At 33.5% G+C, this 15,808-nt stretch overlaps 1 protein-coding gene across 1 annotated transcript in view; it reads left to right on the forward strand.

The window, feature by feature from the left end:
* stw (straw) overlaps nt 1-13,444 on the forward strand; it is a 46,025-nt gene extending 32,581 nt beyond the window's left edge. Inside the window, exons 2-8 of the mRNA XM_068773847.1 lie at nt 8,474-8,894; nt 9,454-9,738; nt 9,818-10,293; nt 10,669-10,853; nt 11,605-11,800; nt 11,887-12,099; nt 12,195-13,444. Of these exons, the coding sequence (XP_068629948.1) occupies nt 8,474-8,894; nt 9,454-9,738; nt 9,818-10,293; nt 10,669-10,853; nt 11,605-11,800; nt 11,887-12,099; nt 12,195-12,577 (2,159 nt within the window). The 3' untranslated portion in view covers nt 12,578-13,444. The remainder of the gene's footprint in view (nt 1-8,473; nt 8,895-9,453; nt 9,739-9,817; nt 10,294-10,668; nt 10,854-11,604; nt 11,801-11,886; nt 12,100-12,194) is intronic.
* Nucleotides 13,445-15,808: the final 2,364 nt, after the last annotated feature.

Here is a 15,808-nt window from a genome sequence, read left to right on the forward strand (position 1 = left end):
TACTATCCATGTTGAACCACGAGTGGCCACGATAACTGGGCGCATTTAATAAACGTGGCTTGTCAATGTACTGTCTAAAAATGCATGCCCTATTTAATTCGATTTATTCGGTCGTAAAATGGCTTAATATTTCAAAATTTCGTGTCAAGCCACGCTAAAGTCTCAGTACACGCTGACAGTCTATTAGTGAATTAAACCTAGTAAATCGTTATACATTTTTCGCAATACGTATCTTTCATAATTCGTAGTGGCGTAAAATGGCGAGCAAACAACTCATTGCATTAATACCACTTGTATATTATTATTGACAAATATATAATACAATCTACTTGAATATACGTTAAGCGTAGCAAATTATATATAATAGACATAAACCTCATTCGGATTCGATTTTAAAACGAAGCACGTGACACGAATACATGAATGGGAGACTTTATTTGATTTTAATAATAACAGATTGAGTTACGTTTGGGATTTCACGTAACTCATCAGGATGCGTATCACCGGTAGGATGTTGTACGTGCATGTTACAACGAAGATTTATCGTAAGCAGATGCATGGTTAAGTAAGACGCTTAATCTCGCTGAGTGCTCGATCGAGTCCCATTTTTACTCTTAAACATCCGCTTAAGTAGACACTTTCTCTCTTTTCCGCTTGAGTGCGCGTGATTGTCTGCTCCGCGTTAAGTAAAAGCTCTGTACGTTTCCGCGAATTATTCTATTTCTCTTCGCTATCACTATTTAAGGCGGACTCTTTTACGATTACGGATTTTGTGTATTATAAGAAAAACAAAGAATATTTGCATTGTTTTAATATAAATGGCATATCTTACAGAAAAAAAGCTTCTAACATCACTCACAGTAATCGTCATCATCATTACAGCCATAGGCTATCAACTCCAGGACATAGGCGTCACACATATATTTCCAATAAGAAATGTTGAAAGCGGTATCCAGCCTTTTCCGATGAGCTTGAAAATTATCTACAAACCTTGTAAATGCCCACCCTACGTTTGATTTGCCAGTTAGTAGAATCCCCTACGCTCACTTAGCCCGACTACCATTTAAACACATTATTGCAAACAGGTGATTTATTGTAGGTTTAAACACTTTTAAAGGGCACAGGTATAGCTAAGTACTCAGCACAAAAATTTTAAAACTTTTACACCTATTTCCTATCAACCTATATATAAAATATGGTATATAATCTACCAAATACAAACATATCAATATATCAATTAAGCATCAACATTATTATTGTGAAGAAGTAAAGAGTTAGTTAATAGAATGAAAGCTTGGTTTGTGTAAGTTCGTCGATTAACATGCACGGATCCGACAGTCGTTTAGTAACTAATAAAAGAAATAAAGGTAATGTAATAAAAATAAAACAAATCAAAAATATTTACTGCAATATTCAAGTCTCTGTTCATGGCTAATCATGAAGCCAAGAAACATTTATATAATGCGGGTAATATAAAACTGTATCTGTAATTCGGAAGACGTTGTCACCTTATGCATAGCGGACGTGTGCTCAAGATCACTTTTGTGGTTGGCGATGTCGGTTTGCGGGTGTTTGAATATTATTTACCCAGCTACGGACACTGAGACACACGGTACGGTAAAAGTGCACTATTTCTTGTAATAGAATCAATGCATTCTATTTGTTATATTCCATATAAAAGATAGCCGTATAATTAGCCATATAATTAGCTGCTAATTTATCTAAGTTGGGGACTTTGATAGATAAATTAGCAGCTAATTATGTTAAGTTCATCATCATCACTTAAACCATAGGATGTGCACTGCCGGATATAGGCCTCCATATACAGATAAACAATAGTATCAGATGGAAGAAGCCTGCTGCCTGCCTTATGGGTAGACGTGCTACGCTGGACTCGCTGGCCCGTGGTCTCCATTCCAGAACCCCTACCCCTATTCCAGAATCACTACGTGGCCTATCTTCTGCCACTTCAACTAGCTAATATATCCTTTAGGTTGTAGTAGTAGGATAAGGTTGAAGTAGTAGTAGGAGGTCAGCAGTTCGTCTACGGATCTCCTCATTCCTTTTCATTAAAAATCCCGTATCTCTATTATCATCTGCGCACATTAATCAACTTCTAGATTCCGGTGCCTTCCATCACATAAAATCAATTATCCGTCTAAAAGAATATAAAATTATAAATAAACAAGGTATCTAGAATGCTTTTCATGTAAAATATTTGCATAAAGCAATCGATAAATCATAACCTAAATATTACATAGCAAGAGATCATACAACTAAAACTTAAATTAATTGATATTCCTATAATTTAGCGTCGAATGTATTTGACTGCGTAAGCCGAATCGAACATAGCAATTTAAGTACTCACTTGTGTGAACACAATCGGCGGTAATGATTGCTTCAAGTATGATCTATTGCTTACAATCGTCGGCACACGTAGTCGACAACAATTACCTACGCCGTATGTACCTCAGCTCGTGTCTAACTGAGATTATTTAAGATACTCAAAGCTAATTGATACGACTTTTGACCCGTCTCTATCGTAATGGCTACTCAATGTTATCAAGATAAAGATACTTGGACATCTTACGAGTCCATTTTATTTCCATAACTAAGTTCACATTAGGAAATAATATAAAAATACATGCTGTTTGTTGACAAATATATATTTTTATGAAAAAAATAAATAGATATAATTAATTGTTTTTAAATTATAGGGTTAAGATATCCTCCAAATCTTCGCGAAGATTCTACCAAACAATCTGAAAAGATTAGAGAGCTATTGCAATCGTTGCCATTTCTTCTCGAATGTTTTGCTTCCATTTAATACGTGTTTTTAGAGAGTTACAGAAGACTTTACCCTTGAAATATTCCTATTATAAAATTATAAAAGTTGACTTCGTGGTGACTGTTCAATTGCGTCTCTTTTCGATATGACTTTTGTTGTGAATATTTCTCGTGAGACCTTCAGCTGGTAATAGATGTGTGTCAAAAAACTTTTTGACTCCTGGAGCTAAGTCATGGAATTTTACTAATAGTCTTAAAGCTTTAATTGCAAAAAGTTATTTAGAAAACAAAGGCGAACTTTCTCAAGACCTACCCTTTATTTATCTACTTTAAATTCTTAATGCTTTAAAAAGTATTAGTGACGTTAATACGATGAAACTTTTTATTATATAACAAAGTTATATCTAAAATATACCGTTAGTTATAAAAACACCCACTTCTAATTCAAAGCACGATTTCGAGACGCATTAAAACGTCAACATTAAATAAATTCATTGCTCTGAAATATTAACTTGTAACTAACTATCGAGTAGTACAAATGACATTAATATTATATATTTTTAAAAACTGCTATTTGTGTTTAATTGCGAAATATTTTCTTTTAAAAATAACACTGGTTTCGTTTCTTTTTCCAATTTAAAAACATTAGAATAATTTTTGTATTTTACCAACGAAATAATTTGACAGGTTTTTTTTTCCCACATGTATTCAGGCATGTAAATATTTAAAACATTTATTTTACGGTTTCAATGAAATTCAAGTCAAGTGTCTACGGCCGAAGTAAGTACCCAATTGTAATTCAGAAGGCAGTTCGACCACACATCGGAATAACATAATGTATTTACCCTTCGTATAGCAAAACTGTGAGATATTGCTGTACAGGACCAATGACTTTAAATAATACCAGTAAATTAAAAATTTCTTATAAAAAATTAAAAAATTCTTTTGTTACGTATAGGATGTTTTAAAGGATGATGAAACTTAGGAATTACTTTCTTTACTAGTCTAAGAATATTGTAAAAGTAATCACAAAAAGAAATGTCTAAATTTGTTTTGAGCTCTTAACAGACCAAACCCCGTTTAGAACTTCTATGACTAAAAACTGAATGTATTGCATTTTAATTGAGTCATTTTTTCATCTAAACTAGAGTCTTTTATCATTTGTCTAATAACGTACATAAGTAAGTATAAAAATTCAATTTGATATTATTAAACACCATTCATATAAAGTGCAAAAAATTTATAACAATTTTGAGTTCATTTTATGGTAAAAATGAATGCCTATTTAATCGTCTACAGTATTATAATACGAATATACGAAATATTCAATCAATTTTATTATTTTTTACTAGCCTAATTTATCATACATATATATATAATTTGAATATGTCATTCGTTCAAATGATTACGTGCATGATATATTGCGTGTTGCAATGAATTATTCATCATAGCTACGTTATTCAATTTTTAAGCGGTGAAGGAAATTAATTAAAATGTGAAATCATTCATTCATTAAACGACCGATGTCCAAATACATTAAACAAATATGCCTTAAGGCTAACAGTATGTTAAATCAGAGAATATGTTATGTAACTGACACAATCATTTCAAATCGATGCCGGCAATGACTCATTATGCAATCAAAAAAATTACGCAAAAATTTTAAGTGTTTTTCTTTTAATTTTTAATGGCTAATGCATATTTTACTTCTGTAGACAGGCCTGCTACAGAATCAAATCGGAAACATTATAAATAAATTACTTACAATCATTTTTTTACAGCGTAAATTAAAATTCAAAATATATATTTTTAAAATGGGCACTTTTGAACCCAGGCTGTTTTAAATCGTCAATTATAAAATTATAATATAACGAATCAAATCCCACGCATTTTGATTGAAAAAAAATGATGTGTTTAATAAAAAATTAATTTTCATTAAAAAGTACGAAAATGAAGGTCTAAGATATATTGTAGAACTTTATTGTGTATGCGACGCATGAACTCGGGCGTCAAGTAGTATTTAATAATATTCATAATTCGAACAAGTTAGATTTTATTATTTGTGGAAGCTGAATTAATACAAATTAGGAAGTTAATCACTTGGAATAACGGAAAAGGAAAGGGTCATAAAATAAAAAAAATACCGAACATATGTAACGTTGGCAAGAATAGTGACTGGAATATTCGAGGTCGCATACTCACTTTACGCAAACGTATTTTTCGCTATAATTTTTTGTAATTGAATTTCAGCAATACTTGCGTGCAATAAATCCAAGGTGATTGTTCCGTATAAAGAATAATTTTAAATGACTTAGTGAGGAGCATATAAAGAAAACTGTGTTTACTGATGGTCTTTTTAATACAACGCCGTCTAAGAGGACGCCACGAAATTACCGAGTATGTGAAACCAAAAAACTGAAGCTAGATATATAGAAATAATACTATAAGAAAGGGTGTAACTATACTATCGGCAGAATTTTAAACTTTTAACATCTAAGGATGAATGAAATTTGATGACAGTCTCTTCACATTAACTTTCGAAATTTATATTCGAAATTCAAATTATAGATTCTTTTTAATGCTTTACAATATTTGAACGCTTTGTTAATATCATACAACAAAAAAAAACTTTTTACGTTGATTTCCATTTATAAACATCAAATTTCCCCACTATAAATTACTGCGGTACGATAAAGACAGCTTGCGAGCGTCCCTCCTAGCGATTCGTGTTAAGTCCATATTGAGAGCTAAACTAATGCTATTGCTTGATAAAGATTTAATGCTTAGATCTCGTAGAGAAATAGAAATGCTAATATTCATAATTCAATGCCAGCCCTAATCGTAATAAATGTATACTTAAGTCGACATTAATAAATCACAAATGACTTATCGTGGAAACGCAAATCAAAAATAATATATGGAGTGGACATTAATATATATTATAATACATTATTCACATAGAACCATGACAATTTTGTTTTAACACATTTTAATATAGACGAATAATTTATTATTTGCGCTAGTGTATGTTGACATACTAACCAGCCATCTTCCATTTGAAGATGTCAAACGTATTTCTTTATAGTATGTATGATTCATGATTGTATCTAACAAATAAAAAGGTTAATGCTTAAATGTTGCAAGTAGCATATTAGAATCGCGGAGGCGTTACTGTATTCTAAAATCAAGATACATTAACATTTGTATAATATAAGGAGATGTCCCCCGCTCGCTTCACGACCGCACTGGTTTTTTGTTGTAATTTCATTTAAATACCATTGTTCGTAATTTTTAACATACCAAAAACAGTTCTGGCCAAGTGTACCTACAAAAGCTATACTAGAAAACACTCAGTTATTTTAATAAACGCCCAACCCCCCTTGCGTGTGGAATTTCGTAAAATTTATTTTTAGCTGACCTCTACTAGAAAAAAAGGTCCATTCTAACGAAATTTTAAGTCTATAAGCCTAATGGGTGCGGAAATATCGTAATTTCTGTACATAGATGGAAATTTCTTATATATTTATAGATATACAATTCTATTAATTTCTCGTGTTATTGATTTATGTGATCGGTCATATTATAAGAGGATAATGTCAAAAGAGGTAATTCGACAGAAACAATTCAAATTGAGATCCAATTTCTTATCAAACTATACTATCAACAAATTCGTTGAGATCTGAGACAAGAATCTTTTTCAATTCATCATCTCACTTCTTCACCGGTGTAGTACCGCTACCGACACCGCTATTCGTGCTATCCGCTACACTATGCGCGCGGGACGCGAGACGAAGGAGAGTATCGGATATTCAGTTACCGTCGTCAACGTTCGTGGCGGCGACGCTTATGCTCCTTTTTCCCCACCTCACCGCGCTTTCCCATGGCGCGGTACAATGGTTTTGGTATAACTATAGTTTTTTTTAATTTAATTCTCTAGTTCTAAGAAATTATTCTGGAAGATTCTTAAAGACAAAAAAAATGACTTTAAGACCATTTGCAATCCGTTGCCGCATATTTAACAAAAACATTTTTAATAAAATTAGGCAATGTCAATATAAAAATACTTCTGGTGACTGCGAAATATTGTTGGAAAAAAGTTAGTTTAAAATAACGAATCCACTTGATCATTAATTGCGATGTAATTATTTTTACAAATAAAATTATCAAATTATAATTACTTTGGTATAAAAATTACACATGTAGTAGTATCGGGGTGTGGTTATATATATAAGTCGCTATCTTCTTACGTATCGTACTTTAGACAATTATTCATGTCTGATAATAATCTTACAAGGCCGATTACACCGCGAACATATCTTCCGTACTCGCTATATAACAGTTAAGCCCGTGCCGCCTTGATTGAAGTAATTTATATTTTTAACTGCGATGAATCTCTATTGGAACCGCAATTATTCACGCCTACACGTAATCGCTCATGCAACAATCTTACCGATTTGCAGCGAAAGTCGATATTATGCATTGATTAAACAAAACCTCGGAATGTGAACCATTTCTGATGAGCATTGCTGCATGATTGAAGTGAAGATCAAATTGACCACAAATTCATTATAAATTCTAAAAAAAAATGTTATAAAAAAACGGTAACCTTATTCATTTGTCGACCAATAAATAAAGACAATAATAAATGAAACGTTGTATAAAAATTTATTTTAGTGGGACTTATTCTTTCAAAAATATGACATATTTACAAAAAATTAAGATACATAATCAATTTAAATTTCTTATTACATATAAAGACACGTGGAATCTAAGTAAACCCAAACCTATTTCGTTTAAAAATATCACCGTCTAAATATTTTTTCGGCGAGCCAGATCAAATACCGCGTAATATGTTATATATATTAAAGATTTTTGATTTTTAATAGTTAAAAATGGATTACATTACTCGTATATCGTCGTCAATTAGTACATTGGTCGTAAATCCTTAATACATCAAATCTATCTTAAAACAAAAACTTATTTCGAACTACTGTTGAAGCCATTAAGATCGGACATTAAGCAAGCGACAATGTTGCAATTCATACAACAGATTGTATCATTTGAAAATGTTCAACTAAACGCTAATACCGATTTAACTCCGACGAATGATTTAACACAAAAACAATCGACAAACTAGGAAGTAAAAGTCCTTCTAATTTAAGGACAAACGCAACGCAAGCCTTTAGTCAACGTTGTTACAAAATAACAACTTGGTAAACTCAATTTTACAGCAAATTAAATGTATTACGCACTTGATCTAGTGTTAATTCTGTCCGCTCTATTTATCTTACAGAACTGTCAATGCAATATATCTATATTTTCATTTTATTTTATAGTTTGCAGTTCACTCTAAGAGAGAATTTTTCACCAGTCAACCTTGATATCATTAACAAAAATAATGAAAGGCTACCAAAAGAATATAAAAGTCAAAATTGACCATTCACGGGCTTAATTAAAAGGGTCAATATTATTTTTATCTGCAAAAGAACTGTGTCAATAATACATAAACTTTTAAGATATTTAAATAATACAATGTTCACTCGCTTCCATTTTGATTAAGTCAAAACCTGCTCTACTAAAATTATTTTAGAAAATTCTATTTATCTTATCATAGCCCAGACATAATCGGAACGTTACTAACGTTAAAAGAAACTTTTTTACAATAATTTTTATTTATTCTTTTCAGAAGCGGGAAACATGGCCGATGACCAATCGACAGCAGGATCATGGTGGCAAGGCACTGCGACACCCTTCCACGATAGCAGCAACAACGCATTCTCTTCAACCCACGGACTCGTTCAGACGCACCCGTCGATCAATGATGGATTTTCTTTCAGTGGTGCTTCAGCCAATCCTTTTGCCCAAACAAGCGGCAGCGGTCCGCTCAGTGGTAGTTTCCGAAGCAACCCACTGCCACCACTTTCCAAGGGTGCTAATGGAAAACTGACATTGAAACATTTAGATTTCACTAGCAGTGCGACTGCTGAGCTGAGAAGGAATCCCGCTTTATCGGCCCCTGATGAATGCGCCCGTGCTTGCAGAGAGGGAGAACCGCCAAGGATCTGTTATTATCACTTCACTCTTGAGATGTACACAGTTTTGGGAGCGTAAGTTGATATTTTATTATTATTTATCTTGTGTGTTAAAATCATCATCACACCAATTATAGGATAATAACTGCTGGATAAGTCCAGGGTTTAGATCTATAGGCTTTGGGCACAAATTTCCAATATGACCGGGTGGAATCAGTCTGCATCCAGCGAGGAAGACGCTTGAAGTCTTGTGATTATAGACTTAATACTCGCCAAAGTCAAATAATTAAAAGAAATATTTTACTAGTTTTTTAATCCTATAGTCGCGTCTCTTTTTAATTCCAGTCGTTTAATTTCTCATTGTCTCGTTTACTGCGATAAAAAGATACAACAAGATAATAAGCTATGAAACCATTACAACAAGATTTTTTTACCATTATTTTTTTTCATTTACTATAAAAATATCATTGTATAAACTAAGACTAGCAAGTGTTTAAAAATTTCACTTGAATATAGGTCATACACGTCACTTAAGATTAATGAAGGATTCTTCAAATCTAAATACTTACTTTAAAATTATAATGTTATTAATGTTTTTTTTTTCTTTTTTTACCCATTATATTAATAATTTCAGAGCTTGCCAAGTATGCACACCCAACGCAACCAATGTTGTATGGTCCCACTGTCAATGCGTGTTAGCTGATGGAGTAGAACGTGGTATTCTCACCGCCAACAGAATGTTGCCCGGGCCTTCTATCCAAGTTTGTGAAAACGATAAAGTAGTTATCGATGTGGAAAATCACATGGAAGGTATGGAAGTAACTATTCACTGGCACGGTATCTGGCAAAGAGGATCGCAGTATTACGATGGTGTTCCTTTTGTTACACAGTGCCCTATTCAACAAGGCAACACATTCAGGTACGCTAAACTTTGCAATAAGAAAAAGTTTCAAAGTTTCAAAGATAGAAAATCGTTTAATCACTCTACGATTTTACAGATATCAGTGGCAAGGAAATGCCGGTACACACTTTTGGCATGCACACACCGGTCTTCAGAAATTAGATGGATTGTATGGAAGCATTGTTGTACGTCAACCTCCATCCAAGGACCCCAACAGTCACCTTTACGATTACGACTTAACTACTCACGTCATGTTACTCAGCGATTGGCTTCATGAAGATGCCGCTGAAAGATATCCTGGCCGTCTCGCTGTTAACACCGGACAAGATCCCGAGTCAGTTTTGATTAACGGAAAGGGGCAATTCAGAGATCCTAACACCGGTTTCATGACAAATACGCCATTAGAAGTTTTCACTATAACGCCTGGCCGCAGATACAGATTTAGGATGATCAATGCGTTCGCTTCCGTTTGTCCAGCACAACTTACTATCGAAGGCCACAACTTAACCGTGATTGCCACAGACGGAGAGCCGGTGCAACCTGTGCAAGTCAACACCATTATTTCATTCTCTGGTGCGTAAATTACTTAGCAACACCCACAATTATCTGATAGCATAGTGCTTGATAATGCTACTGGAATAAATTGTTCTTACCTAAGTTAATTAAAATTTCATATAACTAAGTCATTATTTTGTTTTCACTTAACAAGAATACAATCAACTATATAATCGTAATTATTGGATTGTAGGTAGATACAAATTACATCGTGTTATATAATCTATATGTAGTTATTAGTTATAAATATAGGTGCTAATTGAAAAGAAAGCTAATTTCTTTATTGATTGATTTTTTTACGAACAGAATTAAATTTTCTAATATTTTCAACACATTACTAATGATAGCAATCTTTAAATAATAATTTATAAAACATGACATAAAATGCAACAGGTGAGCGATACGACTTCATCATCGTCGCCGACAATATCCCTGGTGCATATTGGATCCAAGTGCGTGGTCTTGGAGAATGCGGTATAAAGCGGGCACAACAGTTAGGAATACTTCGTTATGCTCGTGGTCCATACCAACCATCGACTACTGCACCAACCTACGATGTAGGAATCCCTCAAGGAGTGGTAAGTACAACATATCACCTAAATTGTGTACAAACGTGTTTACATAATGATAAAACATTGTATATAAATTAAAATTAATAAATTAAGTAGTAGTTGTTGACATTTAAGGTTAACACAAGACATTACAGATTATTTCTTAACTTATTTAATGCACTTCTCAAGACCGGGACTTCCCGTGTCAGCAAATAACCGGATATTGCATACCGACTTCTCGGAGCAAAAACGACAGCCTCGATTAATTTAAATCTATAATCTTATAGACGATTGCTCAAATGTACATCCTTACGTCGTTTAGAAAGGGCTCTCGACTATTCAAATATATTCAAAATCAAATATAACACATTGCTTGTACAAACTATGTACACAGTTACAATGAACTGTAAATATCAAGAGCAAAGTAGAAAGGGAAACGTATTCCGTAGACAACCGAAATTAACGGTTATTTGGCACCTCTCCCCAAAATAATGCACTACATGCATGTTCTGTTTTATTAAGACACCGATAAATATTTTTATCAATGTTTATAAAAGTTAACAATTTTGAACTTAATTAAAAATTACCAAGTAGAAAGAAATAAAACGGAACTGCACACAATAAATACAATTTGGTGCACAAAGTTCATTTTTCCTTCCTTTCCCTCAAATTAACTGAAGTACTTAATTGTAGTATATACATACTTAGTTATTATAGTAGTTTAGTAACGCACGTAAAATTAGTAATTGCACGTTCTTTCTCCTCACTAACTATCCAGGTTATGAATCCATTGGATGCAAGATGTAATATACCACGAACCGACGCTATTTGTGTCAGTCAACTGAAGAACGCCAGGCACATCGACCCGGCGATCCTCCAGGAAAGGCCCGACGTTAAAATTTTCTTACCTTTCCGATTCTTCGTTTATAGACCAGAGATGTTATTCCAGCCGAACACTTACAATCGCTTCTTAGGTAAGATTATTTGTTAGATAAAAAGGTTAATTTTTTTTGAACACTTATACAATTTAAAATCTTATTTGTATCACTAATATTTACAGTCGCACCGCAAGGAGATCACGTTATCAGTTTAATTGACGAAATATCATACATGTCTCCACCAGCACCTCTTATCAGTCAATATGACGATATAAATCCCGAACAGTTCTGCAACGGTGACAACCGGCCCGCTGACTGCGGACAAAATTGCATGTGCACTCACAAAGTTGACATACCGCTTAACGCCGTCGTGGAAATTGTTCTCGTAGACGAAGGTACATCGCTTAGTAGTGTATACAAGCTGCTTTACATCTTTCGCTACTTCTTTTGATTCAGAATTAGATAATAATGCAAAATTTTATTTTCACAGTTCAAATTGTCAACCTTTCCCATCCGTTCCACTTGCACGGTTATGCATATAATGTAATTGGTATCGGAAGGTCACCTGACCAGAACGTGAAGAAAATTAACTTGAAGCACGCTCTCGACCTTGACAGACGAGGATTACTTGAACGTCACCTAAAGCAAGGAGATTTGCCGCCAGCGAAAGACACCATCGCTGTTCCCAACAATGGATACGTCATTGTCCGATTTAGGGCTACTAATCCTGGTTTCTGGCTACTCCACTGCCACTTCCTGTTCCACATTGTTATAGGAATGAACGTTGTACTTCAAGTCGGCACACAAGCTGATCTGCCTCCTGTACCGCCCAACTTCCCCACTTGCGGAGACCATCTTCCTCCAATCAATTAAATCGGTTCCTAGCAAAAATTTTCAACATTCGTACATCAAAGAATTGGTTCAGCGGTTGAATTATTCTTGTGTTAACTAAGTGTAATTTTATGTTTGTTTTGTGTGATGTGTCAGGTAGATTCGAAGTGCTCGACTCTACCACTTGTGTTTTTTTATTCGAATGTTTCAACAGGAGTTCATGACAGTTTGTGAATTTATTTAAATGATGGTGTAACTTTTTTGAGTGAATTGCAGTTTTTTTTTATAATATGCCATATTTGGCGATCGTGATGTCGCCTAAAATATTGTGTATGTAGTTTGAGGCTCATTAACGTACAACGTTTTCTTCGCCTACGGGTGCCTTTTTATCTATTTTTATTTATACGAACGTGTTTGTTCTGTAACTAACGACTTGCCATTATATTTTCACCAAGGATATTTATTACGTGTATATATTTAAAATCTATATAGACGTATTTAGACTTTTAAGACATTCTACCATCGACTAACATCGCACTCTACACAAAATTTGTAGGAAATGTAAATATACTATATCTGCAATAATTGTAAATACACATACATAATTAAATAGTTTTGAAACACATATTTCCCTCAAACAATAAAGACTGTTATAAACATACGTTTACATAGAAAATAGGTACGGAAAATGTTACCATTCCCAGTTACCGTCTCCTTTCTGTTTCTAACGTGCCTATTCCGAATAATTTCCGAATGAACAGACGTGGTAGTTTTGTTATAATAAGAAATAATTATATCCCTGAAGAGGCAAAACTTCTTTACAATTTAAATAAAAGTATTTCTGTAATTGCTGGAAGCGCAAGTGAGCAATTTATATTTATCACTAATATTTTAAGAAATTTGTAAATTTTAAACCACTTTAATAAATTTTAATTAATAATTTCCGTTTTCATTTAACCTTTTTCCGTTTCCAACATTGTTATTGAACCTGTTCTTACTCTTATTTTGTCATATAAAATGTAAATATCTACTGTATATATTAAGAAAGGGTTTTGGTTTACTGCAAACATTTTATTTTTAGTTGATGTTGAGTTGAACTCTAAAACACACTGGTAATGTGAATGGTAGTATGGAAAGGTATAGTGCACTATTGGTTATTTCCTTATTATTGTTTGCATGTTCTGAAATTCTAAAGTTTTTTTAAACGATTTTGTTATAATTACTAATATTTATTACTTTCCATAGGTGCTAAATCCACTAGATGCTATATGTGATGTACCAAGAAACGATGCAGTGTGTGTCAGTAATTTAAAATCGGCTAAGCCGGTTGATAAAGCGATACTACAGGACAGACCTGACGTAAAAATTTTCTTGCCGTTCCGTTTCCACATTTACAAGCCGAAAGATCTTTTCCAGGAGAACACATATAAAAACTTTTTGGGTAATATCACTTTTCGATACTAAACTTAGAAACTAAACATATAGTCTGAAATGAACCAAAATATTTAATATACTAATATACATGAAAATTATTTAAACGGTAATGATACAAATTAATAACTAAACTTCCTTCATAAAGTATATTATAAGCCAATAATGTTTTTAACAATATCACTGTACATTTATTGGTGTCTACAAGAACAGAAAATAACGATTAGTAATGAGTCCTAGAGACCATAATACATTAGTCAGCCGAGAGATACTTCTTTGGATGTAAGATATCTAGCTACGGCTCTTTTTAAAATAAACACAACCAACAAGGTCGACAGCAAAAGAATTATACTACGATAAATTTATTTGTCCTATTATTTTAACAACTAATGTACCACAAGGTAACCAAAAAATGGCTTTTAGCATCCTTGCTGAAACGATGTGGAAATAAACCGTTTGAATAGCAAAGCTATCAAATTTGAACATTAGAAATATTTGTTTTTCAAAGTTCATCTTGACAATATAACAATTTGAACGAAACTAAAACATATAACATTTATTCATTTACACTTTTTTGTACATCATAGAAAATAACTAGAAAAAAAAATTTCATATTGACGTACAAGACGTTCACAACATTATAAAAAGACTGTCTTTAAATATAAGACACTAAAGGACAATTACATAAAGAGATTTCTCGGCCCTCCTGTTCATATTCTTACAACTTTTCAACCGTTTTAATGTTTTGTTTGTTAAGTCTGCTTTTTGTCTATTATGTACAAAATTGTTGTGAAATTTAACAGGTAGGTTTCAAATTGTAATTGTTAATTTTACGATTAAAAAAGCCCTGATTAAATAAATAAAAAATTAGCGGACCAGCTCCGCCGCCATATTTTTTTATATTTAAACCTGGTTTGGTTTAAAGAGCTACACCCGGGCTCATGATGAAATAAAGTTTCAGAATGATCAACATCATCATTCACTGCTGAACATATATCTCCCCTTTTAAGTTACCAATAGGATCTTGGTTATAATCAGCTTACATCCAGCACCCTCCGACAGCCTAACCAAGGCCTTCTGTCCGTCTAATTTTCTTGGACTAGTTTCATAATACGAGATACTTCATTTAACAACTGTTTATAAAGTTTAATAAAAAATTTGCAGTTGGTGGTTTTGACGGTGACCACGTGTTGAGTTTGGTAGATGAAATTTCTTATACCGCTGCGCCAGCGCCGCCATTATCGCAAATGCACGAGCTATCCCCGGAGCTGTTCTGCAACGGTGACAACAGACCTGCCAATTGCCCCGTCGACTGCCGCTGCACGCATATGATCGATGTGCCGCTGAACTCCGTAGTAGAGATCGTATTGGTTGACGAAGGTATAACGACAAACAAATTGTCCTTCTTTTTTCTCTTTGCATCATTTGTAGTAACAACAAACGAAGGTTTCCAAAAGAGCTCAATTTGATAGTACCCGCAATAAAATTTTCCTCATAATGACATCCATTAAAATAAAATGAAGCTACGAGATTTCCAAATTTGTATTGATGAAAATATCCTTATTATTGAAGTGAAAACAATACATTTCGATGATGTAGTCGCCGTTTCAGCCCATAGACGCCCACTGCAAGGCATAGATCTCTTCCAAAGATATCTATGTGAGGATATACCATAATCACCACACTTGGCTGGATCGGCGATCGCAGTGTGGTATTATAGTGATATATACGTAACGGACGCTCTTACCCATTCTCCAGAAACTTTTTTGTGAGCAGTGACAATTTTATATAATTAATGCGCAAAGTGTGAATTATATAAGAACGTATTTCGGTAATCGAACG

Source organism: Battus philenor, unplaced genomic scaffold, assembly GCF_028537555.1.
Source record: "Battus philenor isolate CCGP_79_NKW_IND1 unplaced genomic scaffold, ilBatPhil1.0.hap1 SCAF_6, whole genome shotgun sequence".
NCBI classification, from domain to species: domain Eukaryota; kingdom Metazoa; phylum Arthropoda; class Insecta; order Lepidoptera; family Papilionidae; genus Battus; species Battus philenor.